The sequence below is a fragment of the Rhinolophus sinicus genome, linkage group LG03, assembly GCF_036562045.2.
Source record: "Rhinolophus sinicus isolate RSC01 linkage group LG03, ASM3656204v1, whole genome shotgun sequence".
In the NCBI taxonomy this organism is placed as follows: Eukaryota; Metazoa; Chordata; class Mammalia; order Chiroptera; family Rhinolophidae; genus Rhinolophus; species Rhinolophus sinicus.
Window position 1 is genome coordinate 94,956,162 of NC_133753.1, and position 26,210 is coordinate 94,982,371.

General features: G+C 35.7%; 1 protein-coding gene across 6 annotated transcripts in view; it reads left to right on the forward strand.

Moving 5' to 3' along the window:
* LRRC49 (leucine rich repeat containing 49) overlaps positions 1–26,210 on the forward strand; it is a 130,973-nt gene that overhangs the window by 13,281 nt on the left and 91,482 nt on the right. For 4 of the 6 annotated variants that reach the window (XM_019736012.2, XM_019736013.2, XM_019736014.2 and 1 more), the window contains 3 exons: positions 241–444; positions 6,680–6,746; positions 12,577–12,720. In XM_019736012.2, coding sequence (XP_019591571.1) covers positions 241–444; positions 6,680–6,746; positions 12,577–12,720 — 415 coding nt within the window. Of the gene's footprint in view, positions 1–240; positions 445–6,679; positions 6,747–12,576; positions 12,721–15,149; positions 15,253–26,210 lie in introns of those variants that run through there. The other 2 variants (XM_074328207.1, XM_074328209.1) reach the window with 2 other exon arrangements.

Here is a 26,210-nt window from a genome sequence, read left to right on the forward strand (position 1 = left end):
ATTGGAGTTTTTTTTTAATACCATGAGAACGTAGACTTCACATTAATAATTACCCTTGTCAAAATATATTGGCTTTTATATGAATGATTTACGATTAGATCTAGGATGCTTAGTTCACGGAGGCAGGAAGTGGTTCTATTTATCTTTTTCTCCTCACAACAAAGATACTATTAATAGTATTTGTAAGAGGAGGCAGGCTGCCAAATCAGAACCTTACTAACTTTTTAAAATGTTTTTTAGGCAAAAGCTGACTGTATGTCCTATCATCGATGGGGAAGAGCACCTGCGTTTGTTGAACTTTCAACACAATTTTATAACTCGAATCCAAAATATTTCTAATCTACAGAGGCTAATATTCTTGGATTTATATGATAACCAGATTGAAGAAATTAGTGGGCTTTCTACTCTGAGATCACTCCGTGTCCTTCTGCTGGGGAAAAACAGGTAATCTTTGTAGAGCAGTTTTTGTTTATTATAGTTAAGATCAATGTTGAGTACTGCGGTGTTTGGATGGCAACTCAGAACTGAAAGTTAGTTAAGAACCTAATAGACTAAATTTTTTTAAAGATTATTTGAATGGATTAAGATTCAATCATAATTTCTTTTATGATATTCAGTCTGACAGTCAAACCAAATAACATTTATTGAGTGTGTATTTTGTTATTTCCATTGCTTTCCAGTGCCATATCTTATGTGGAAGTTAATTGCTGACTTTGGCATTTATGTTTTCAGGCTGTATTTTAAGCATATGTGTTTACGTTAGGCATATTTCACTAGTGATTCTTCTCAGAGCTGGACTGAGGGTAGACATTTGATACTTTGTGATTGTCAAATTATTGATTGATTTTTGTTCAGATGGTGTTTACAGTATGGATATAAGTTATGAACATCCTATATGAATGTCCCCAGTTCTTTTCATAAGGCTCTATTATGTAGCGCAGCTATACAATTCCTGATTAATTTCCTTGAGATTTGTTCATCTCTTCTCTCTCCTTTCTGCTTCACTGGATAGCTTTTGCAATGCCTAGAAAGAAGGGCTGTTGGAAAAATCCAAAAATGATTTTTATATTGTCAAGTGATGAAGTTTAGGTATGGCATTATACGCAAGCTTGGTTACCCTTCCCCTGTGTCCTCCCCTCCCGCCCCCCGCCACACACACATAGCATGGACCTTGAATTACCTCTTTATTCTTATTAGCCAACAGTAATATAAGATACTTTTTCCAAGATCATGTCCAAGAGTTCTAGGCTCTTACCTGTTGTAGTTTCTTGAAAGTTCCCATCAGTGTAGTCTTATCACCTACTATTGTTTCGTGTGTTAGACTAAACATTATAGCAGCACTAGGGAATTCGGGGGAATTATAGGATCGTATAGTATTAGCTTGAAGTGACCTCAGCGATCAGCTCTCTCATTTTACAGTTGGAGAAATGGAGATGTAAAGTCACTTTTGCAAGGTGAGACATATACAGGAGGAATTATCCAGAGCAGTTCAGTAAGTACAGTGAGGAGTCAAGTCAATTCATACATTTAAGGCGTTCTCTTCTGGGAGCTCCCTGTTGTCTGTCCCAGAGATTTCTTTACGAGTTTCTGATCCTTGGAGTTACTGATTTGTTTCTCCAGCTTCCATTTATTCTTTAGTACCATTGCCTTTATGCTCTCTTTTTAGTCCTTGATTAAGGTATTTCCCAGTGATATTTTAAATCTCCTTTTCTAGTTTTAAACATAGTATCTAAGAGCTGCTCTTGGCTCCTAACGTTTTAAATCATCTCTCAATATGCTCTCTTTTCCTATTTCTACTTTTTAGATTCTTTGGCTTCTCAGAAATAACCTTTTAAGTTTTAAAAAAAAATAATTTGTGCCTCAGACATCAGTCTATTAGACCTCCTGACCTTTTAAAAGTCTCTTTGCTTCTCCAGCTCTAAAAGGCCCAATGCCCTTCTCTAAATCCTTACCACGGCCAAGTAAAAAGCAACCTAATGCAGTCTCTTCCTCTTCTCTCTACTGCCCCATCTTCTTGTTTGTTTGCTTGCCTTCGGTCACATTTCACTTTATTTATCTTTAAAGAAAATAGCTGTTATACAGTTGTAGAACAGTTAATGTTCTTGAATAAAAAAGAAAATGAGTCAGAGGACAACTTTCCACATTCTCCCAAGTTGCATATTTCTGAAGTGTCAGTACAATGCAAATTTGATCCCTAAACATATGCCCACTGCTCTCCAGCCAGCTGACTTAGTCCGGGCAAGGAGCCTGTGAGTCTTGAAGAGGCAAGTCTGTCCCGAGGCAGTATTTTAGTGACCGTCAGGCATACTTGGCTGAGGACTGCTGGGGAAGAGAGCAGCATGTGAGTCTTGGATGACTCGTTGCCCCCTGCTGCTCAAGTCCAGAAAGCTTTCTCCCTCCCACCTTGTGAAGTACCGCACCAATCTAGAAGACATTCTTGTCTGAGGCAATGGGACCATATATGAAAATCCAGGCCACCATATGCCTCTAAGTTCAAGCAGCTGCAACAAAGATTTCTGCTCAAAAGCTAGAAAAACCCTGTTCAGATCCCGGATGTGAAGTTTCCATTGCTGCTAAAGCACAGTTAACCCCTCTATACCACTTGCTCCTGGCTCTTGCCATCTAACTATCTCTTCTGGTTTCTGTAGCCCCTGTTTATCCTCGTGAGATCTTCTGGCGCCCTCATGGTTACAGGCTAATGAACAGAATTTCTCTGCACTTGCTTCTGGCCGCCTAGGACTCTATACAAAACTCCCTGCCAGACTCCTTTCCTTTTAATTGCTTGAGGGTTCCCACTTAAGGATTTGTCTTTGCCACCCGGAAAGCCTAGCTTTCACATGGATCCTACAGCAGGCTCTTCCCCCTGTCATGAGTAACATAAGGTGGCCTGCAGAGACAGGCTGGGAATAGCCCTAGATGTCTGCAGCTAGTAAAGTGCTAGGTGAGCCTGGTCTTTTTCTTGCTTCAGTTCTGTTTAATGGGAGAATTAAAAAAAAAAAATTGTTCAGGTCACATTGGTGTTATTGTAAAAATCTTAAACTATTCGGGAACTGACTAGGATTCTGCAAATTCCTCTCCTCGGTACCTAATCTGACCACGGTCTCATAGGCCAACAGATACCTTCATCTGCCTCTCAGTTCTTTAACATATCGATTTTTATGTCATTTCGGGTCCTGGGGGTGGGGAGAGAATCTATGGCGAAGGCAATTCATGAGAACAGGACAGCAAGATGTTTAGTCGGTCTAGAGTGTAACTGGCTGAGCGACTTGCCTATTTTTCTTCCTATTGATCTGGGCAATCAGGAGCCGAAGTGAGAGTCATAAAGCCGCGGAGGTTCAGAGCTAAGAGGATGCTTGAAATCACAACAGGTAGGGGCGTTTCATTGGCCAGCTTGGCACTGGCGGCCCTGGCAGAGCTCTGTGGATAGGCATAGTGCACATTTAGGTTTCTGTGACTGAAGTGCCTCCAAAGGGCCCAGAGTTTCTGATCCATACGGAAGGAGTTTACACTGAACCTCCAAATCAGAGAAATTTGGGCTGGGACAATCTCCATCCTTTGTTTATAATTTCCAAAATGTTAAAAAGAATTCTCAGACAAATAGTAATTACAGGCCAACATTTTAATGAACTCAAGAATGAGGGAGCTAGTAGGATGACAAAGCTGGTTCAAAGGAGGATAAGAGAAACTAATACATAGTCAATGAAAAATAAAGAATGCTGGACTAAGATTGGTAAGTTATAAAACAGGTTAATGTCCTATAAAAGCCATAGAATCATAATGGTCTGGGTTATGTTTCCTACTAGACAGAAATAAATTACATTCCTACCTGTCAAAAATCATTACATCTTATCAGTTCTCTACCAACTAGTATAGAACTTGACAGTTTGGCCTCTCATCAGTAGTAAATAGTCAGCTGATCCTTCGGTAGGCTTGCTGACAGTGCTTTGATATGACATGGAAAGGACATGCAGTCATCCGTGTGCTTTCTTGCCAAGATTCAGTTATCAACACTGAGTAGCACCCTTTCTTCTATATTCATGTATCACAGTTTTACAAAATTGTTTTTATACTGTACTTCTCACTTGAAAATGTATATTTTATTACTTATGTTTTCCCATGTCATTCCATGTTCTTTGAAAATACAATTTCTTAAGAGCTGTATAATCTGCATGGGTATATATACATATTTACTTAAATTTTCCCTTTTGTTAGACACTTACATGTGTGTTTTCTTTTACTGTGATAATGCTGTGATGGATACCCTTGTCCATAAATCTTTGTCTGCATCTCTGCTTATTTCCTTAGAATAGGCCTTAGTATTTTCTATTAAGTAGGTGAGTTCATCCTTCAAAAGCTCAGATGAGGGGGAGCTGAGATTTGATAAGAAGAAGATCGATAGAGTAGGGCGTTGCCTCTCCAAACGCGAGCCCTGGACCAGCAGCATCAGCATCATCCAAGAACTTGTTAGAGACACACATTTTTGGACCCTATCCCAGAAACTCTGGGGTGGGGCTCAGCAATCTGTATTTTAGAAGCCCGCCAGATGATTCTGATACTCACAGAAGTTTGAGAACCACTGTTTTAGGGAACGTGAGCTTTGGAGTATAAAGAATGGAATAAAAGGCTTCTCTAATGGCTACACGGTCAGGTTGCTGTTAGAAAGCATCACTCTGCCCTAAGCCATGTGATTGGGTTCCTGTAATTTCCCCCCCACTACTTAGGTGTTTCAAAAGCAAAGCAGGCAGAGGAATAATTTTGTTGAAAGTTTTGTCTGTTTTCCTATCTGGTTTGGTTAGTATTATTGTTATTATTAATATTGGCTGTTATTATTAGAGACATTTAAGTGTTAGATAGGATAGTATTAAATGCCTAACTCTGAATGAAGGCTAATGAAGGATTCCAATGAATCCAGAATGATGTTAATGGTTTGGTAAAGTGACTTACGGATGTTTAAGGAGTAGGGTGCTTTCTAGAAAAAGAGCAGATTTCTGCCAGAGTGATGGTGTGAGAGAGGAGACTGAAGAGGAGGTTGTGGTCATAAGGGAGCGTGGGGTGTGTTTGTGTGTGTGCGTGTGAGAGAGAGAGAGAGAGAGAGAGAGAGAGAGAGAGAGAGAGGAAGAACTACAATCACCCTGTGATGGTATATAGGGGGTGTCTTTTGTAAATTAAATTGTATTGAATTGGTTGCCGTGATAGAATAATTCTGGGTTTGGTAATTATGGAAGACGGCTGAGGTCAAATGGAGATAGAAATTCAGGAAGTTTAAGTTTGTATGGTGTTTACACGTGATCAACATGTAGGAAGTTTCAAGGGATGATCCAGATTCTGGACACATTTAGGAAGCTGGAAATGGTTCTTTGAGGCAGAAAACAGTGCCAGCAGAAATAAGTAGTGAAAGGAAGATGATGATAAAGATGAATTCCATGAACTTAATTTTTAGCCTTTCTTTGCTCCTTTCCCGCTACTGAGTAATGGTAGTAGGAGAAAGTAGGCTCTACCGGAGAGGGAACAATAAAAGAGAAGTGGTTTTCGTTCTGTTTTGTTAGAAGAGTCCAACCGGAGGCAGTTTGGACAGATAAGGCAGCCGTAGAAGACAGGAGTGAGGGAGACAGTGTGTAGGCGCTAGGCATTAGGGGATAGAAGAGGGCGTATTTTAGAGATAAAATTCTGTGATTTGAGTTTATAGCAACGTTTCAGTTTTTCACCACATGGCAAATCAAACATTCCAAATAATACTCACACCCTGAACAAGTCCAGTAGAAAGCATTTAGGTGGTATTCAGTCTGTCTCTGTGATAAATTATCCTGTTAGGAACAGCCTTGTACAGAAAACTCATCCGTTTGCTTTGCATGTTCCTCAGTCATTAAACAAATGCTTACTGTGTGTCTACTCAGTGCCAGGCACTGTCCTGAGGGCCAGGGGTAGCGCAGGGACATAGCAAACTTTCTGACCGCTTGAAGCTCACGTTTTGGCTTAAGGAAGGAGAGCATATAAAAGTAAACACCTGAATAATAGAATGTAGGCAAGGATAAACGCACTGACGTCAATTAAAGTAGGGGAAGGAAAGAGCAATGGGCACAGGGAAGGAGAGCTATTTGGATAGGGTCACCTGGAAAGGCCCTTCTGAGACTCTGTTGGAGCTGAGACAGGAATAATGTGAAGGTGTGAAGCATGTGACTTCCAGGGGACGAACATGGGAAGAAGCAACGACAAAGGTAAACACACAAGCAGAAATGAACTTGTGAGGTCAGAGAGAAGAAAGCCCCTGGGGCTGGAGCAGAGTGAGTGAGCCTGAGCCGGGAGGAGGTCAGGCTGGAGAAGCTCAGCAACCAGATGCTGTAGGGTCCCGAGCGCTGAGGTTAGGGCTTTAGAGCATATTCTGAGGTGAAAGGGACTTCCTTGAATCCGTGCCTTGCCTAAGGTTCTTAGACGTAGAATTTCTCTCTTTTAAAGATAGGACTTTTGGGATGGGAGGACATTTCCCCCAGTGGGACTGGATCTTGAACAATATAATTCAATTAATGGGAAGTATGTTTTTATTTAATATGTATATAATTATGTATCATCTATATATTTATAGATATCTATAATAAATTAAAGTGAATTATGCTTTAACATATTTTGATTTATAATTGATGTGATGCAGCTACATTTCTCCTCTACTTACTCTGATTTTCAGAATCAAGAAAATCTCAAATCTGGAGAATCTAAAAAGTTTAGATGTCTTGGACCTTCATGGAAATCAGGTATTGTAAAGCCCTATCATTTCTTTGTTTTTGGAAAAAAAAGTCCAGGAAATTTGGCATTTTAAAAGTTTTAAGAATTATACTTATATTGAATTTTTCAAGAGTTATTTTACTCTGATTTTCTAAGGTATTAAGCCTATTTATATAAGATTTGGTAATTCCTCAGCAGTAAATGATAGATAAAACATTCTAAATCCTTATAGTTGTGACAATTTTATTTCTTATTTAGTCATTTATTGACTTATTTTTTTTGTTGTTGTTTGTGTTTTAGATTTTATTGGGGAAGGGGAACAGGACTTTATTGCGGAACAGTGTGTACTTCCAGGACTTTTTTCCAAGTCAAGTTGTTGTCCTTTCAGTCTTAGTTGTGGAGGGCGCAGCTCAGCTCTGGGTCCAGTTGCTGTTTCTGGTTGCAGGGGGTGCAGCCCACCATCCCTTGCGGGAGTAGAACCAGCAACCTTGTAGCTGGGAGCCTGCGCTCCAACAAACTGAGCCATCCGGGAGGCAGCTCAGCTCAAGGTGCCATGTTCAATCTTAGTTGCAGGGGGCGGAGCCCACCATCCCTTGCAGGACTCGAGGAGTTGAACTGGCAACCTTGTGGTTGAGAGCCCACTGGCCCATGTGGGAATCGAACCGGCAGCCTTCGGAGTTAGGAGCATGGAACTCTAACCACCTGAGCCACTGGGCTGGCCCCTATTGACTTATTTTTAAAACACACATTATCCACCCCTTACCCAAGAACTAGAATATTTACTAATGACTTTCTAATACTTAGGCGTTTCTCCTTTATTTTGAGGTAACCACTATTTTGGATTTCACATTTTTTATTCTTTTGTTAGTTATTGTTAGTGGGTTTTATCACATATACTGTGATTCCCTGAAAATAAGACCTAGCCGGACCATCAGCTCTAATGCGTCTTTTGGAGCAAAAATTAGTATAAGACCCGGTTTATATTATATTATATTATATTATATTATATTATATTATATTAATCTGGTCTTATATAAGACCCGGTATTATATTATATTATATTATATTATATTATATTATATTATATTATATTATATTATATTACATAAGACCGGGTCTTATATTAATTTTTGCTCCAAAAGACACATTAGAGCTGATGGTCTGGCTAGGTCTTATTTTTGGGGAAATATGGTATGTGTGCCTAAATAATACATTGTTTAGTAGCATTGTCTTTTAATTTTAAAAAGGTATAAGACTATACAGTGTTGTCATCTTGTTTTTGCTTTTTGGATACAATATTATGTTACAGAAATTCATCTATTTTAACCAAGTAACTGTAGTTTATTAGTTTTTACTGTTGTATGTTCCATGATGTGGTTATATGAAAACTTTTCTTCTCCAGGTTATTATTGATTGCCATTTGGATTGTTTCTTTTTTGTTTTGTTTTGTTTCCTATTGTACTTCTAAGAATGTTTTTGTACATGTTTCTTCCATATGCCCCATGTACTCTAGGGTATAGACCTAAAAGTGAAATTGATGGGTCATAGGTTATTTAAATATCTAATTTTAAAAGATAATACCAGTGTTTTCCAAAGCAGTTGTAACAGTTTATACTCCCACCAGTAATGCCTAATAGATTCTGTTGTTTCACATCCTTTTCAACATTTGGAATTGTCAGACTGCTCAATTTTTGCCAATTAAATTGTTATAAAGAGGTATCTCCTGGTGGTTTTAATTTCCATTTCCCTGATTACTGTATAATCGGGGCTTGTTATTCTGTTCAGTCACTGTGTCTTCCCCCATATCTGTCTGTCTTAATTTCTCTATCTGGTTTGTTATGTTCCCCCTCCTTATTCATTTCTCTCAGAGCATCTCGGCTGTTTTGTAACCCTTTGCTCTTCTATTTTAATTTTAACCTTTGAAATGTGAGTATTTACTTACGAATAGCTACCCGAGCTTCATACTCATGCAGAAGGTAAAGCCTCTCCTGAGGGCCACGTGCTCCTTCTGGAATGATCCAGGAGTCCTTGCCTGGTGAAGAACAAGATCTGCCACTGCCACTTGCAGTTGGTCAGGCACAAATCTCAGTGTGATCTCGCTAGGCTTTTGAACAGCTGTTAGTCCCAGTAGTTTTGGTGGAAAGCTAATGTAATTAATAAAAAACTTGATCAATCCAGACGGGCCACATCTGCCGGGTTCTAATCTCGTCCTAGCCCCATCTGTGTGTCTGTCCGTGTGTACCCCTTGTGAGAGCGGGGTTGGTGGCCTGGGAATTGTCCAGCTCTGCAGGCTCTTTAGTGTCACTCTGTAGAGGGAAGTTACCAGTTAGATGGTGGTAGAAGGGGAAGAGGAATTAAAGAGTTTGTCAGTAAAAGATTATCATATGCAAAAGCACTGAAACTAAAAGCAACATGGTATTTTTTACTATGAGAGAATTTAGCAGGCGTTGGAGAACAGTGAGAGATGAGGTGTGAGAGGCGGGTAGGGGCTAGATTGTGGCGAGCTTTGAATATCATACTAAGGAATTGCTATTTTATCTTGTAGTCCACTGTTTTCAAACTATAAGTCCACTATTTAAAACTATTATGACTATAAGTGAACCGTTTTATGGCAGCAATATTTTCTTAAGTTTATTTAAAAATGCACATATGAGAAATAAACACAATGTGGTTTCCACATTATAATATACCTTTAAGAAATTCATGGGCATTACCCAAAATCTATAAGAGCACCTGATAAATAAATAACATATCACTTGATCTGTATGTTATGTCTAGGAGTTATTTACCAATCATTATGTGAATGAAAAATGCTCCTAATGCTTGCTAGATGATCTGTGGTTATGTGACTTATAATTTCTGCATGTGTTTGTGATAGTATATGTATTAAGACTAAACATTTGAACCACACAAATTATTTCTCAAGGATCTATAATAATAAGAAGGAAGTTTTAAATGAAAATCTGAGTCTTGTTTCAAAATATCTAAATCCAATAAGCAAACATTTGGAGTATTTCAAAGCAACGGCCGTCTTGGTGACCTTAGGTTTTTAAAATGTTGGGAGATAAACTTTTCAAGATGAAACAATGTCCAGCTCTTAAAAAATTTCATCAAGTAGTTAAAAAACTAAAAGAAAATTACATGAATAATTTTTGTCTCTTGAACTTCTGTTGGAAATAAAAATGATACTTGGTGTACATTGTGGAATAAAATGCAACTGGCTTACGGATGTAAAACATTCTGAGGAATGATGATAGTGTTTGAGAAATAGACTGGGGAATGGAAAGAGATGGAGGGAGATGAAACCGGAGACAGAACAGTTGAGAGTCTAATTCAGTTATCTTTGTGAGAAGTGGTAATAGCTTGAACTAAAGCAGTAGCAGTAGGGATATCAAAAGGCGGCAGATTGGATAAGTATTTAAAAAGTAGAAACATTGTGATATAGCAATTGGTTATATGTGAGTAGTGAAGAATGCAGAGGAATCTGGGAGTTTGACTCTTACTTTCTGATCTAAATTTTGTTTGGTCTCCCAGAATCTGTTCTCTTGGTAAATGCTTGCTTTAACATGGACACACATGTGCTTCAAGAATCTGTTCTTTGAGTGACATCTTTTCATTCAGGGAGAATTTGCCCTTTCTGTGGTTGCTTGTCTGAAAGCAGACATTTGCCCCTTTAGTACTGCTGAGTAAGAAGCTTGTCTTCATTGAGTGAGAGGGATCTGGATTGCTCTTATACAAAAGATAAGGCTGGAGTATCCAGCTTTCCTAGGTGTATTAAGAAGCTTTGCAGGCTATCTTGGGACCCTCTCTCTGATTAGTGTGACCCGTACTTGGGCTTTGGAACATTCCTATCATCTTTTCTTCTTGCTGTGAAGTTTATTAACTAATCAAGAACTATGCTCTCACTCTACACCACCCTTTGCCTGAAGTGTTTTATCACGTACTCTATGCTTGTGGCTTTGTCCATGGCTGCAGTGAGTAATAGACTATTCCATCAGAGATGTTGCATATGATTCTGGCCTATTCGATTGTAAACCAATCTGAACAATATCCCCAGTGATTTTTTTAAATTATTATTACAGGTTGATACCTATATATTAGAATTACCACTGTTTCTTTTTAGACTTACCAAACCGAAAGAAAATTAAAATGTAGGCATTCTCATTGTAAGTCCCACTGGTACCAGATGGAATTGGGGAAGTGTAGTTTTCTAAAAGAAATGCCCCAGGATAATTAGCAGAAAGGGGAAGACACCACACACAGGTCATACAATAATTGTGCCCTTCATTCTATATATTTATCTTTCTTGAACTCAGGAAAGTTTTATTTTATATATTTAAATATTGCTTTTACATGTATGTTTGTTACATCTATATACTTGTCTGGGTTCCATATTCTCATCTTATCTCTTATGCTTTCTAGCTCTATTTTTCCTTAGTATTTTAGGAGAATTTCTCAAGCTTATGCTGATATTACTGATTTTATGCAGTGTCTATTTTACTTTTTGCTAATTCCATACATTTGAAATGCTGTCACCTGTTTATTTTGAAGTATTTTTGTCCAAGTTTTATTATTTAGTTCTGTCATCTGCAAATACTGATGGCCTTGTTTCTTTTCTAATTTTTATTTATTTTCATTTTACAGTAGACCAAAAATCTTAGGACAAATTTTAAAGCATGATCAGATGTTACCTTTATATATCATTGAATTTACAATAAACATACTTAGGTTTCTCATCTCAAACCTATATGGAATCCACACAGTATTTCTCGAATGTAAGAGAAGGTCCAAGTAACAACATAGAAGCTGTATGATAAATCTAAAAAAAAGTTCCTTTACCCAACATTTGCTTTTGAAGTGTTAAATAATAAATTTCAAATAATACTGTGATGGTGGTATAGATGAGAAAATTAACCTCTTGTGATTGTGAAATTTATTTTTTTAATGTTCAGGAGAACAATGTTGTGTGTATGATTCATTATTACTTAAGTATGTTACATTAAAAGGTTGACAAAGTCCCGGCAGGGACCCCCACTTCTGTGCCACATAGAAACTCATCCCATTCTGCTTTGCTTGCAATATGACAATAACAGGGGCCTCAGAATCACGTTGAGCTCTTATCACGTCACGGGAGTAGCTTTTGCTTACCCTTACCTTACCTGACTGTGTAACTTGAACTCTTCGGCTGCCGGTCAGTGCTTCTGTGCTTGTGAGAACACTCCACGATTCGTCTTCTGGTTCTAAACAGGGTCCACCATATTGCCCCCTGGCTAAACATTATCTGCCTCCTCTGCTCAGCACTTCCACTAATAAAGAATAGCCATCCTCACCCTCCACTGGGGGTGCTAGTTCCTTGAATCTTTTTTGTTCGGACTCTTGATTGCTCTCAGGATGCTTCAGCATAAATGGAATTAACAAGGGGAACTTGGAATCATTTCTTTTCCTTGCCTTTTCACTCGGAGGGCTGTCTTGCTATGTCAAAACATTGTGAGCTCGTGCCATCAACTCACAGTAAGTTTCTGTTTGGCAGGTAGTATGTATACTTCTTGTCACCTCCATGGGACCAGGCGTGGTGTTAGGCACCGAGACATGCCCCAAATGATGGGCTTTTTGATTATTTGATAACATTTACTTCAAATATTTAATATAGTCAAATTATAAAATAAATTTCTTTAGTTAATTTTCACAAGTTAAATGACTTCATATTATCTACAACAGAGGATATTGGAAATAGATTTTTAAATGTCTTTATATAAACTTGTCACTGAGTCCAGTGGCTATATATTTAATTTTTAAGGTTTTATAATATACATATCTGAGATTTATGCCTGCTAATCATCCCTTCCTCATTTTTAACAGATTACCAAAATCGAAAATGTCAATCATTTGTGTGCTTTGAGAGTTTTAAACCTTGCCAGGAACCTTTTAAGTCATGTTGATAATCTTAATGGGCTGGATTCACTAACTGAACTTAACCTGCGACACAATCAAATCACTTTTGTGGTGAGTATTAAAATGGCATCAATATGTGGTTCCAGCTTTTCTTTTAAGGAAATGAAATAAATGTTATATCATTGCTTTATGCAAAGTATGCATCTAAGGTAATTTAGTTCTTTTTTCTGAATTTAAATTGTGCATATAATTATTAGGCTTTATGATTTTTTGATTTGGGAACTGTTGAGGTATTTTCTGTTCTAAAAGATAAATATAAAATTAAAAACAGAATAGAAATATTATCAGTAAATGAATCAGCTAGTATAAATGTATACTGAATCCCTTCCTGTTTTGTCATGGGTATAGAATTAATAGGAAAGAAGGTAATTGGTGATTGGAAGTTGATGTATTGTTGCACCAAGAGGGAAACACCTCAGAGGCTGAGGGCTGTGAAGACATGCATACATATCATATTCTTTGCAGTTTTTAAAGGGCAGCTTGGTCTAGTGAAAGAGCATTGCATAGGGCATCAGAGACCTAGTTCTGGTCTTAGCTTCCTCCCTCATTAGTTGTGTGACATGGAGTAAATCACTTTAACGGTGTAAGCCTCAGTTTACTTTTTTCTTAAATGAGGGCATTGGACTAGATTCTCTCTCGGGTCCTTTTGGCTCGTTGACTCTGAAAAAAGTCAAAGATGGAGGAGAACTGGCATGTGAGCAGGAGGAAAAAAGTTAGCTTTGTGGGGGCAAAACTACAGGAAGGCAACTCGGGAACTCTGAAGATAAACCTTGTTAGATTTATAGTTGTGCTCAACTTCAGCAACTACGTAACAGCTGACGCTCAGGTATTTTGTACGGGGCATATATGAAGAGGACTAGAAATATGGCTTTCCAGCTGCATGATATGATACAGACCAAGAAGACTTCTAATGATTAATGAAAACATTTGTTCTTTTAACAAGTTTCTTTTGCTTACATGCAATAGAAAAACTATATTGGGTTCTCTGGATATCATTTAAGCACTCTTAAAGGCACAATCTAACTCTTTTTCAAGACATTGAGTTCCTTAGTAAATAGTTAAGCAGTACGTAAGTGGTACACTTGAAAAGGCTGGGGGACAGATGCAGTTTTCTTTCCAGGCCTCATTGTACTGACTGGTTTCATTTGGAAGCTTCCCAGAAGATCTGAGCCATATAATGCTCACATCTCCTAAGAGGTTGGGATAATTTCAGAACCTCCTCCAAGTCGTGGATTTACTCCAGAGCCTATAAATTCTGTCAGGTGCTCCCCAGATTGGATTTAAATATTGGAAATGGCTTGTTTATTTTAAAAGACAATCAGATTGAGTTAATCTGTGACATTGTTGAGTCTCTAGGAATTGCTCAGGCTGGACTTCATATGCCATCAAGACACTGGGTACGGTCGGAACCCCAAAAATCTTTGGTAGAGTGGGGCACAGAAATCTACTGGCCCGAGCATATTCCTGTCTGTATTTTGTCTTTCATTTAGAAAGCACATTATGCATATCCAGGAAATTGCTTACTGAATTTCCCGTTGAGTATTACGTCTAATCATCACTGTTTGCTTAGGCAGCAGTAAACATCTGACGGAAAAGGAAATTAATTTCTAAAAGTTAAAAAGATTCAGTAAATAGTATACATATGGTATCATTATCATGTCAAGTATCTTGCATATTACTTTATAGGAAATTATGAGTATATACATATAAGGATAAATAAGAAACATTATCCAACTCTTACTTGTTTCGTTTTCAAAGCATTCTTTTCCTAAAAGAACCAAGAGACTTTTAAATTTGAGGATTCTTTTTTTTGTTTTGTTTTTTCATGAGCTCATCTTTTCTCCATGGTCAGTTATCCACTTATTCTTTTTACAGTTTTTTTTCTTTCATGGTTTGGTTTTTTTCAATGGCTGGCAATCCCTAAATGAAGACCATGTTAAGTAGCAGCTGGGTCTCCTGTATAGCTGAATGGGTCTTTTTAACCATAACATCTCTCCCTTGAATGAACACTAGATTTGTGTAAGTTGTTGAATCTCACACCTTGGCAGACTTCCCTTTAGAGTGAGTAGAAGGGAAAAGGCAGGCTCACTCTGTAATTGCCAAAGTAAGAAAGACTTTGGGGATGGAAGGACTTTAATATCTTTTGTGCCAGGTGAAACTGCCATTCCTCCCCAACTCTGGTTCTGCGATAGCAGTTATTAACCATCTCCACGGATAAAACCCCCACATGCCCCATCCTTCCTTAATACATAGCTCTGTTTTGTTTAGAGAGCAGATCCTGAGTCTCCAGCTGTGGGTTTCCTCAGGCAGCTGCTCTGTGCGTGGCTGTGTTTGTACATGACAGCGGTGGGAGTGGACTGGGGTGGAGTGGGTTTGTTGGTATGCAGGAATAGTTGTGGAGTAGACATACCTTTAATTACACACCCACTTGATTAGCCACAGTTAAGCAAGGTCCCAGGCTATTCTTTGTATGACTGACTCCAGCATGGGGTACGATGGGATCCTGTCAGAAAGAACTGCTGCTCTGTCTGCACTGCAGCGTCTCTTGCCAGTTCTAAGCTGCAGAGTTCAGGGTTATCTCCGGTAAGACCCCACCTGCTTTCCAGCTTCCTGAAATTCATCAAAAATATTGATGTGTTAATGACAGCTCTTTTGTTTTAATCATTGCCATAGATTTATTTATTGTGCGTGTGTGTGTGTGTGTGTGTGTGTGTGTGTGTGTTTGCTTCACTCATTGAATCTTGGGAAGGTCATGAAATAGATGCATTACCTATTTCACCATTTTATCAGAAACTTCCTTCTCTTATGTTTTTGATGCAGAAAAGTTATGGTTTGTTTGTATTGTAGTTCAATTAATTGTTCTTTTTCTTGGAAATTTTGTAAATTTTAAACCAGGTGTCTTTTTAGTTTTTATATCTTTCCCTTTTAAAAAATTATGCAACCCCAAAAGAATAGGGATACCATTTATATATCCACCAGTCAGCTTAATAAATAAAAACCTTTCAAATATAGTTGAGGCCTTCCATGTAGCCCTCCACCATTACATTCCCTCTCTCCTTTGCAGAGGTAACCACAGTTCTGAATTTAGTGTTTATTCCCATGAATGTCTGTTTCCTTTTCCTATATATATTTGTGTGTATATATATATATATATATATATATATATATATATATACATATATATATACATACATATATATATATATATATATATATATCATTAACAATATGAATGAATTGCATGCTTTTGAATGTTCTGTAAGTGGTATCATCATACTGTACATATCTTCTGTAACCTGCTTTTACTAACATTATACTTTGAGATTTATCTATGTTGATACCTGTAGCTCTGGTTCACTAATTTTCATTTTTATATAGTATATTGTATGATTGTAATGAAGTATTTATTCTTCTATTAATGGACAGTAATATTTCTAATTTTTTTCTTTTTAAGAAGTGGTGCAAATAACATTTTTGTTAATGTATTTTTGTGTATGTATGACATTTATCTAGGTCAGTGGCTTTCAGACATTTTTAGCCATGATCTATGGTAATAAATAAAATTTCCATTGAAATCCAATTATTAAATACATGTTTATATGGATACATTATAAATAATGGAAATAAGTATTTCATGAAACCTACCTTTAGTGCAACCCATTCTGGGATATCCTAGCCTATTTAATTCTATAGTATCTCATTAAAAAATATTGAGCTAAAAATAAAATGTTGGTCTCAACCTACTGAATTGATTTCTTGATCAATGAAATATTGGTTGCAACCTGCATTTGAAAAACAATGCTCACTGGTGGGTAGTTGGGGGAAGTGTAGCTGTGTGCCAGGGTACGCACATTATTTCACTTTATAAGATGTCGCCAAGTTTTCCCCAAGGTGGTTGTACCAAATGACACTTCCATCAGCATGACCTGAGAAGTCCTTTAACTTCACATGTTTGGCGACACTTGATATTGTCAGACCTTTTAATCTTTGCCAATCTTTTAACTATAAAAATATATTACAATGAGATTTTATTTTGAATTTCCAGTGATGTTGACTGCCTTTAATCTTTTTTCTTTTTTGATACTGTGAATGACCTTATCCTTTGCTCATTGAAATAACAGGATTTTTTGTTTGTTTGTTTACCTTTTCCTGTTAGAAACAGGAAAAGAAACAAATTTGTTTGGTTTCTGCGTTTTCAGGAAAAGAAGTAGAAATCATTAATAGTTTTCTTTATTGTTTCTGTTTTTTTTTGTTTGAAAAATCATTCTTTGTAGGCTACGGACATAAAGATATTTTTCTATATTGTCTAACAAAAGTTTTAAAGTTATTCTTCACATGTAGGTGTTTCATCTATTTGGAATTGGTTTTTGCCTGGTGTGAAGCTGAAATCCAATTTTATTTGTTTCTCTCATATGGATTCCCAATTGTTCCAGCACCATTTATTGAAAAGTGAATTATTTCTGTCTTTCCCTCTCCCCTTGGTAGTATCTCCCTCTAGCAAATTAAATATCCACATATGCATTGGTCTGTGCCTGGCCTCTCTGGGCTGTTTAACTGATCTCTATCCATGTTTCAGTATAACACTGTCTTAATAATTGTAACTTTTTATTATGTCCTCGAGCCAGTAGAATGAGGTCCTCAATCTTCCTTTCTCTTTTCTTTCCTTCCTTTTCCTTCCTTTAAAAAACTCATCTTGGTCCTTTCTTCTTCTATATACATTCTAGAAATAGCATGTCAAGTTTCACAAATAACCCTACTGGTCTGTTTAATTGGAGTATCTGTGAAGTAATTGACATTTTTATGATATCGAGCCTCCAATGTAATATGAACATAGCATGTTAATATGAATGGCATAATATGAATGCCACACATCTTTCAATTCATATATGTCTGATTTAATGATTTTATACTTTTCTCCATAGGTAGCTTATTTAATTTTTTTTTTTTTTTAGATTTCCCCCCAGATATCTTATACTTTTTTGTTGCTATTGTAAGTTTTTTGGGTCAGAAATTGGTTTCTGACTGTTACTAGCATATGGAACCACAGTTGGTTTTCGTTTATTGGTTTTACATATAGCAACCTTGCTCTAACACTTAATAATTGTAATAATATGTCTGTAGATTATCTTAGGTTTTGTTATTTAGACAATTATAATTTTTTTGCAAACAATAGTAGTTTTCCCCTAATCATTATAGATTTGTTTTTTCTTGTTTGACTGAGCTGGACTGAACTTCCAGTTTGGCTGAACCTCCAGTACAAAGTTGAATATAGAAGCAAAAGTGCCTTACTTCTTGATTTTAAAGGACATGCATTACTAGCTATGTTTGCTAAATGCCATTTATCAGACTGAATAAATTATTCTGTATTTTTAGTTTGCTTAGAGATTATATTATGAATGGTTGTTGGGTTTTATTAAGTGACTTTTCTACAACTCTTAGATTGATCATATGGGTTCTTCTGAAATCTATTAAATTTGCATATTACATGACAAGATTTTGTAAAGATAAGTTATTTTAGCATTTTGGTCATTATGTATATTATAGGCTATATTTCATATACATTCTTGATTTTGTTCGCTAATATTTTATTCACAATATTTACATCTATGCTAATAATTGAGATTGGCCTGTAATTTCTTTTATTTTTATTGTTCTTTTCTGGTATAGAGGTCATACTAGCCTCATCAACTAAATTGGCAGTACTTCTTATTTTAATATTCTGTGATGCTCTATTTTGGATTTCTATTTCGTATAAATCTCAATTTACATGAGATAAAGATGATCTGTTCCTTAAATATTAGGTAGAACTTATCTGTTAAATAGTCTGGGTATTAGTGGGTAATAGTCTGACTCAGTAATAATAGTGGGCATCAGTTTTGATACGTTATAGTTTCCTTTCATGTAAATTCACTTTTGTGTGTGTGTGTGGCTGCTCTATCTGCAGTCATTGCCCCTTGTCACTTCTAATAACGCTTATTTATACTTTCCTTATTTATACTTGCCTGAGGGTTGTTTATTTTACCAGTACTTTCAAAGAAGCAGCTTTTGGCTTTTTTGAACCTCTCTTGGAGCTTTGAAAAATGTTATTTTATTGATTTTTGTTCTTATCTGTTATTTCCTCTATTTTCTTTCTAAAGTTTTATGTTGGATATTTGATACATTAATTTTTAGTGTTTTTTATTTTCTAATATTATATAAGCACTTAAAGCTAATTTCCCTCTAAGAACCACTACAGTTTCTTCTCATAAGCTTTAAAATTTAATATTTTTATCATTTAGTTACAAATATGTTCTAAGTTCTATTATGACTTCTGTTATTTTGATCCATGTGCTATTTAGAAGTATATATTTTTTGGTATGTATGGATTTCTTATTCTTTTTCTGTCATTCTTTTCTCATTTAATTGCATTGTAGCCAGTGAATGTGGATTATATGCAATTGGTTCTTTGATGTTTGTTGAGGTTTGCTTTATTGTCTTGTAAATATTACAGTCAATAGTTACTATTAATATATTTGCCTTGTATGTGGTCAGTATTTGAAGCTATGTTTCTAGGTGTGCATAGTTTAAAACTGATGCATCTTCCTGATAAATTGTTCCTTTCATCATTATGTATTAACTGTGTTACTAACTCCTTCGCTGAGCAAGTATTTTATGAGCATGGGCTATATGCCAGGCACTGTTCTATTTGGTTGGTGTAAAAGTAATGGCGGTTTTTGCAATTATTTTTAACCTTTTAAACTGCAGTTACTTTCGCACCAACCTAATAGGTATGTAGAATATATCAGTAAGCTGATAATACTTCTTGCCTTAACATTTATTTAGTCTAATGTTAATACCAGCTTTCTTTTGTTTTTTTCCTCATATATCTTTTTTATTCCTTAACCTTTTTAAAATTTTGACATAATTGCAGAAAATGTTGCAACAATAGTGTAAAGAATTCTCAGTATGTTTCACTCAGATTTCTTAAATGATAACATTTAGTGCATTTGCTTTATCTTCTCTCGATTGTTCTCTTTCCCTCTCTTTATATCTACTAGTCTCTCTATTTTTTTCTAAACCATTTATGAGTAAGTTGCAGAAATGATGCCCCTTTATCTCCACATACTTCAGTGTGTTTTCCTAAAAACAAAAAATTTTCCTATATATCCACATTATAGTGATAAAAATCAGGAAATTACCATTGATACAATACTATTACCTAATCTGTAGATTCCATTCACATTTTCCCAGTTGCCTCAATAGTGTCCTTTATAGCAAAAGGAAATCCAAGATCATGCATTGCATTGTTGTTATATCTCACTAGTCTTCTTTAATCTGCAAATGTACCTTAGTCTTTCTTTGTATTTCATGACATTGAAAAATTCGAAGACTTAGTTTATTATTCTGTAGAATGTCCCTCAGTTTGGGCTTGTCTAATGATGTTTCCTCATGATTAGATTCAGGTTATGTACTTTGGACAGGAATATCAAGAGAAATAATGCTGAGTTATTTGAATCATATTAAGTCCTTTAGCTCTCAACCTTTTTCTTATAAAGGATGCACAACTCCTTTTTAAATTGGAGTAACATTAGTTAAAACAGTACATGAATTTCAGGGTGCAACATTATAATTCAATATTTGTATACTCCATAGGGTGCTCACCACCAAAAATCTAGTTTCCATTCATCACCACGTGTTTGACACCTTTACCCATTTTACCCTCCCCTCCCCTTCCCCTCTGGTAACAACCAAGTTGTCTGTATCTATGAGTTTGTTTTTTGTTTGTTTGCTACTTTTTCCTTTTATACGCATATTCCGCATATGAGTGAAATCATATGGTTTTTGTACTTTTCTGTTTGACTTACTTCACCTAGCGTAATACCCCCAAGTTCCATCCGTGTTGTCCCAAATGGCAATATTTCATCTTTTTTTAATGGCTGAGTAGCAATTAGGCAAGAAAAATAAATAAAAGGCATCCAAATTGGAAAGGAAGAAGGAAAACTGTCACTATTTGCGGATGACATGATTTTATGTATAAAAATACCCTAAAGACTCCACCAAAAACCTGTTAGAAATAATAAACAAATACAGCAAAGTTTTAGGATACAAATTCAATGTACAAAAATCTGTTGTGTTTCTATGTACTAAAAAGCAACTATCAAAGAGAAATGAAGAAAACAATCCCATTTAGAATTGCAAACAAAGAGTAAAATGCCTAGGAATAAGCTTAACAAAGGAGATGAAATACCTGTATACCGAAAACTGCAAGACATTGTTGAAAGAAGTTGAAGCAGACACGACTCCTTTTTTACCTTAGAATCTGAGAATCTGTCTTCTAACCGGAGAGTATTCTGTTGTACTGATTGTGATTACTGATATATTTAAATTCATAACTAAAGTGTTTCTCATGCTTTTTATTTGTCCTGCTTTTCCTCTGCTTTTATATCTTGGGCCTTATTTCAGGTTGAAGGCGTTTTTGCTATTCTTTCTCACTTGAATGGTTACTCTTAACATTTTAAAATACACACTTGATTTAAATTACAGAGTTAATGCACATCCCTACCCTGTTCTCAGGTAAGGAACTTAGAATCATTTAGTCCAGTAACCCCCTCCCATTTTACATGTTTTTATTGCCTAGTATTTTCTTTAGAACTTTTTACTCCACAAATTAGATATTTTAATTGCTGTTGTTTTCAGTGAATGCTTATTTGGATTCACACATATGTTGGTTTAGGCTTACCACTCCTCCCAAAATATCTAATTTAGAAAATTTTCCTTTAAGGTGATTCTAAGGATAGTAAACGCTCTCAGTTTTTGTCTAATAATGTGTTTATTTTGCTTTTATTCATGACTGATGGTTTGACTTGGTTGACAGTTATTTTTTCCCCAGATGTTTGAAGGTCATATTCCATTTTCTTTGGCTTTCTCTTATTGTCATTAAACTGTCTACTATCATTTTTTTGTAGGCGGTCTTCTTTTCCTCTGGTTGCGTTTAGGATTATAGACTTCCTTTTTGAATTCCTTCCGACACACTGTGTTGTGTATTGACGTGGAACTACTATCTTTCACCAATTTGAGACACATTTTTCCATATTTCAACAACTCTGGATATGTCTTACAATCTATGGCATCTTAAAAAATAACTATTGGACAGGCTACAGTCATTTCATTGCCTAAATGTATGTGAATGTGGTTATACCTGTTTATACTATTGTCATTTCAATTGTTGGTACAACATGTTTTGAATTTAATCATTCTTTAAAATGTATTTAAAAAGATTGCATCATGATTTGGCATTGAAATGAAACGTTACTCAATTCAGAAAGGTATGGAAATAAAACAGCAAAGACATAAGTTTAATATTAGTGAACTTTTTTTTTTGTGGAGAAACGACTGCCATCCCACATTTTCTGCTAATTAGCAAGCAAATATTTTAAAGGGAAGATAACCATGTTTGGTGAGGCTGTGTTACATTTTGTTACTGAGATAGGCTTAGAGAGGTTGCTTCTCACATGCCGGGCAACGTAACTAAAGGCAGGAGAAACTAATGAAACTCCTTGGAACAGATGAGAGAAATTGCACAGCAACAAAAGGCTATGTGAATAATTCATGCTGGTTCTTAGTCCATTCAGACGGCTATAACAAAATCCCATAGATTGGGTGGCTTATAAACAACAGATATTTATTTTTCACAGTCTGGAGTCTAGGAAGTCCAAGATCAAGGTGCTGGTCTGGTTTCATTTTGGTGAGAGCCCTCTTCTGGTCCGTAGTGGGTGCTTTCTCACCATGCCTTCTCATGGTGGAAGAGGCTCGAGATCTCTGCGGGGTCTCTGTTATAAGGCACTTATCCTGTTCAGGAGAGCTCCACCCTCAAGACTTAAGCAAGGACCTCGCTGACATCCCTGGCTCCGAATACCATCATCTCTGGGGGTTAGGATTTCAACACATGAATGTGGGGAGGCACAAACATTCAGACAATAGCCCTGGTGTTTCTTTATCCATATCAAAACATACAGAATGGGGTCAGTAGCTTGAAAGAAAATCCTGTGGCCAATAATGGAGCACACTTTAGTGTATACTGCGTCACCACTGTTTCTGATGGCTCGGAAGACAATCCTCTGTGAAAAGTGCAGACATTGTTATGTACTGAGTCAGAAATTGGATTCTAAATGTGAAGTCTTTTCTTCCTACTCTATTGAGGTATAATTTAGATACAGTAAAATTCACAAATCTTAACTGTACAGTTTATTTATGTACACATATGTGGGGGTGCCAAAAATAATGTATACAAGTGGACACTTTGGTCAACGTTGCCCAAGCAGTAGTTCACCATAATCAGAAGTGTCTGAACGCTGACGGTAACCACTTTGAGCACCTCTTGTAATTGTAGAATAAAATGTGTAATTTTTTTGGATATATATATATATATATATATATATATATATATATATATATAATCAAATGAATATATATACAGATCAAGATAGGAAAAAGTTCTATCATTCCAGAAAGTTCTCTCGTGCCTCTTTCCACTCGATGCCTTTCTCTACTCCTGAGGTTTCCTGACTTATGTCCCCATGGATTAATTTTGCCTATTTTTGAACTTTTTGTAAAGTGTGTGTGTGTGTGTGCGTGTGCGTGTGTATGTGTATACACACAAAATTCAATTCAATGGGGAAAACAAGATCTTTTATATATATTATATATTTGTATTTAATATATATATATATATATATAATATGTATTCTTTTGTGTACTATACATAATTTTTTTGATATTAATCCATTTTGCTGTGTGTATCAGTAGTTTTTAACAAAATTGCTGAATTGTAGTCATTGTCTAAATACAATACAGTTTGCTTTTTCATTCTTATGTTCACAGCCACCTTGGTTATTTCCAAGTTTTGGCTTTTGCAAATAAAGCTGCTATGAATATTCTTGTAGTATTTATGTATTTATTTTGCTGGACATATCCCCTCATTTTTCTTGGGTAAATACATAGAAGTGTCATTACTGAGCCATAAGGTTGGTGGATGTCTAAATTTATTAGAAAATGCCAAACAGTTTTCCAAAAGTGATTATACCACTTTTCACCCCCACTAGCAATAAAGGAGAGTGCCCATTGCTCCATATCCTTGCCAATGTTTGACATGGACAGTCTTTATAGTTTCAGTGATTTTAATTTGTGGTTTTAATTTGCAGTTCCTTGATGACTAATGATTTTGAACATTTTTCGAGTACTTGTTGGCAATTCTGACATACCCTTTTGTGAAGTATCAGTTCAAGTCTTTTGCCCATTAAAAAAATTGGGTTGTTTATCTTTTTGTTATTGAGTTGTAGTAGATCTTTATGCTAGATTTAGGTTCTTTGTTTGATATATGTATTGAGTTTATTTTCTGCATGGCTTGCCATTTTGCTTTCTTAATAATGTTTTTGATATATGAAAGCTTTAAATTTTAGTGACATGCCGTTTACCAAATTGTTTTCTTTTATCATTAGTGCTTTTTTATCCTGGCTAAGAAGTCTTTGCCTGTCTCAATATCATGAATATGTTCTCCTCTGTTTTCCTCCAGATGTTTTATAGTTTTACCTTTCACTTTAGGCCTGCAATCTGTGTTTAATTAAATTTTCTGTATGATGTGAGGTAGGGATATTTATTTGCTCCATCACCTTTTCTTGAAAAGATCCTGTTTTCCCCCATTGAATTGAATTGGTGTGTTGGTTGAAATTTAGTTATAATCAAATGAATCTTTTTCTGGACCTTGTATTCTGTTCCATCTATTTGTCTATCATTATGCCATTGGTAGACATTATGCCAAATGTCTACCATTTGTCTACACTGTCTAACTACTCGAGTCTTATAGTAAGTGGAGATATTTTGGGAGTTCAGTTCATTTATTTAATTAATTTATTTTGCTTAATTTTTAGGTATGCATAAGAATGATATTAGGTTAAAATATATATGTTAAATAAATCCAAAAGAGCTCTTTCAGTAATCATGAAAAATTCTAAGTGATAGATTATTTTATTATTGGTTAATCATAAGTTGATTTTCACTAAGTGTTACATAAAATAATTGTAAGGCGGTATCTTAGATTTGATTAAATATGGTAATTTTATTAGCATACTGGATATTTGTGTTTCCTGAATCTGCAGATTATTATCTTTCATTAATTATGGGAACATCCTGAGTCTGTATATTTTCAAATGTTACCTACTCCTATTTTCTCTCTTTTTGCTTCTTAAATACCTACAAGGCACAGTGTGCACTTTCCTGTTCTATCCTTTGTTTCTTAAAAGTTTTGTTGTTCTTATCTCTCTCTGCTACATTTCTGCATTTTTTACTTCTTTAGTGATATCTTCCAGTTCAGTAACTTCTCAGTTTTGTCTAATCTGATTTTCCGTGTATCCATGGTGTTTTTAGTAATGGCCATTATTTTTTGTAGAAGTTTGTTTTCATAAATGCTCATATCTCTTTATTTATAGTATTGTATTTCTCTCATGTTTTGATTACTTTTATTTCTCTAATACTTTTAAACATGGATATTCCATAGTCTTTATCAAGTTATTATGGTTTCTTAATTTTTTGACAGCTTCCTGAAATTTCTGCTGACTCTTGCTCATGCTAATTTTTTTCACATGTTAGTAGTTTGGGATAGTCAGAATGTTGTAAAGCCTGAACCCAGTTTGTGTCTTTTCAGAGAGTTTTGCCAGGAGTGATACAGGCATGGATGCTAGGGACCATTTTTTATGAGGAGTCTTGTTAGCTCATGCTTGTGATGTAAATTTGAACTACAAATTCAAGTGAGGAAAGGCCTGTGAAGTTGGAGCTTTTTCTGTTTTACTTTATAGCTATTAAATCTAGCTCTCCTCGTAATAGAGACTAGAAATCTCTGTAGTCAGAGTATCAGTGTCTGATTACCAACTGATTAGTTTCTAGTTCCCTTTTATCTTTTTTTTGAGGGGGATTACAAGAGAGTGTAGAAGAAAATCAGATTTGGAAAACAACTTGAGGCTAGACTGACTGATATTTATTGCCATGTAATAGGTAGTTAACAAATATAAAAAGCAGATATACATATTAATTCCTTTGGGTTACAGAACCAGATAATGGAGTTTTTTAAATTGACATTTAAATATATGATTAGAGTCATCGATATGATAGCTTACACATATTATTCCTTGTGTAATATGTGTCTGTGTCACAAAGTGATGGCTGTAGCAAGTAGTCATTTTGGAATTAACTTAATAAACCCTTTTATAAAAAGATTACTTTTTTCCATTGTTTTTTTTCAAACTTATTCAATGCTTTGTTTATAAATATGTTTCCAGTTCTCAAATGAAAATACTTACCCCTATATATTTTTACTCTGACTTTTTTTTATGACAGAATAGGTCATGAAATGAGAATAGTTGCGATTTTATTATAGTAATCTTTGTCCTACTTGACACATGCCAAAGCCTCTACCTCTTTGCCTTTCTTCTTCCTTATTCCTCTGCAGGAGGCTGCTCTAAAAATAACTCCAGTAATAGATGTTATACACATGGTTAGATTGCTGAATC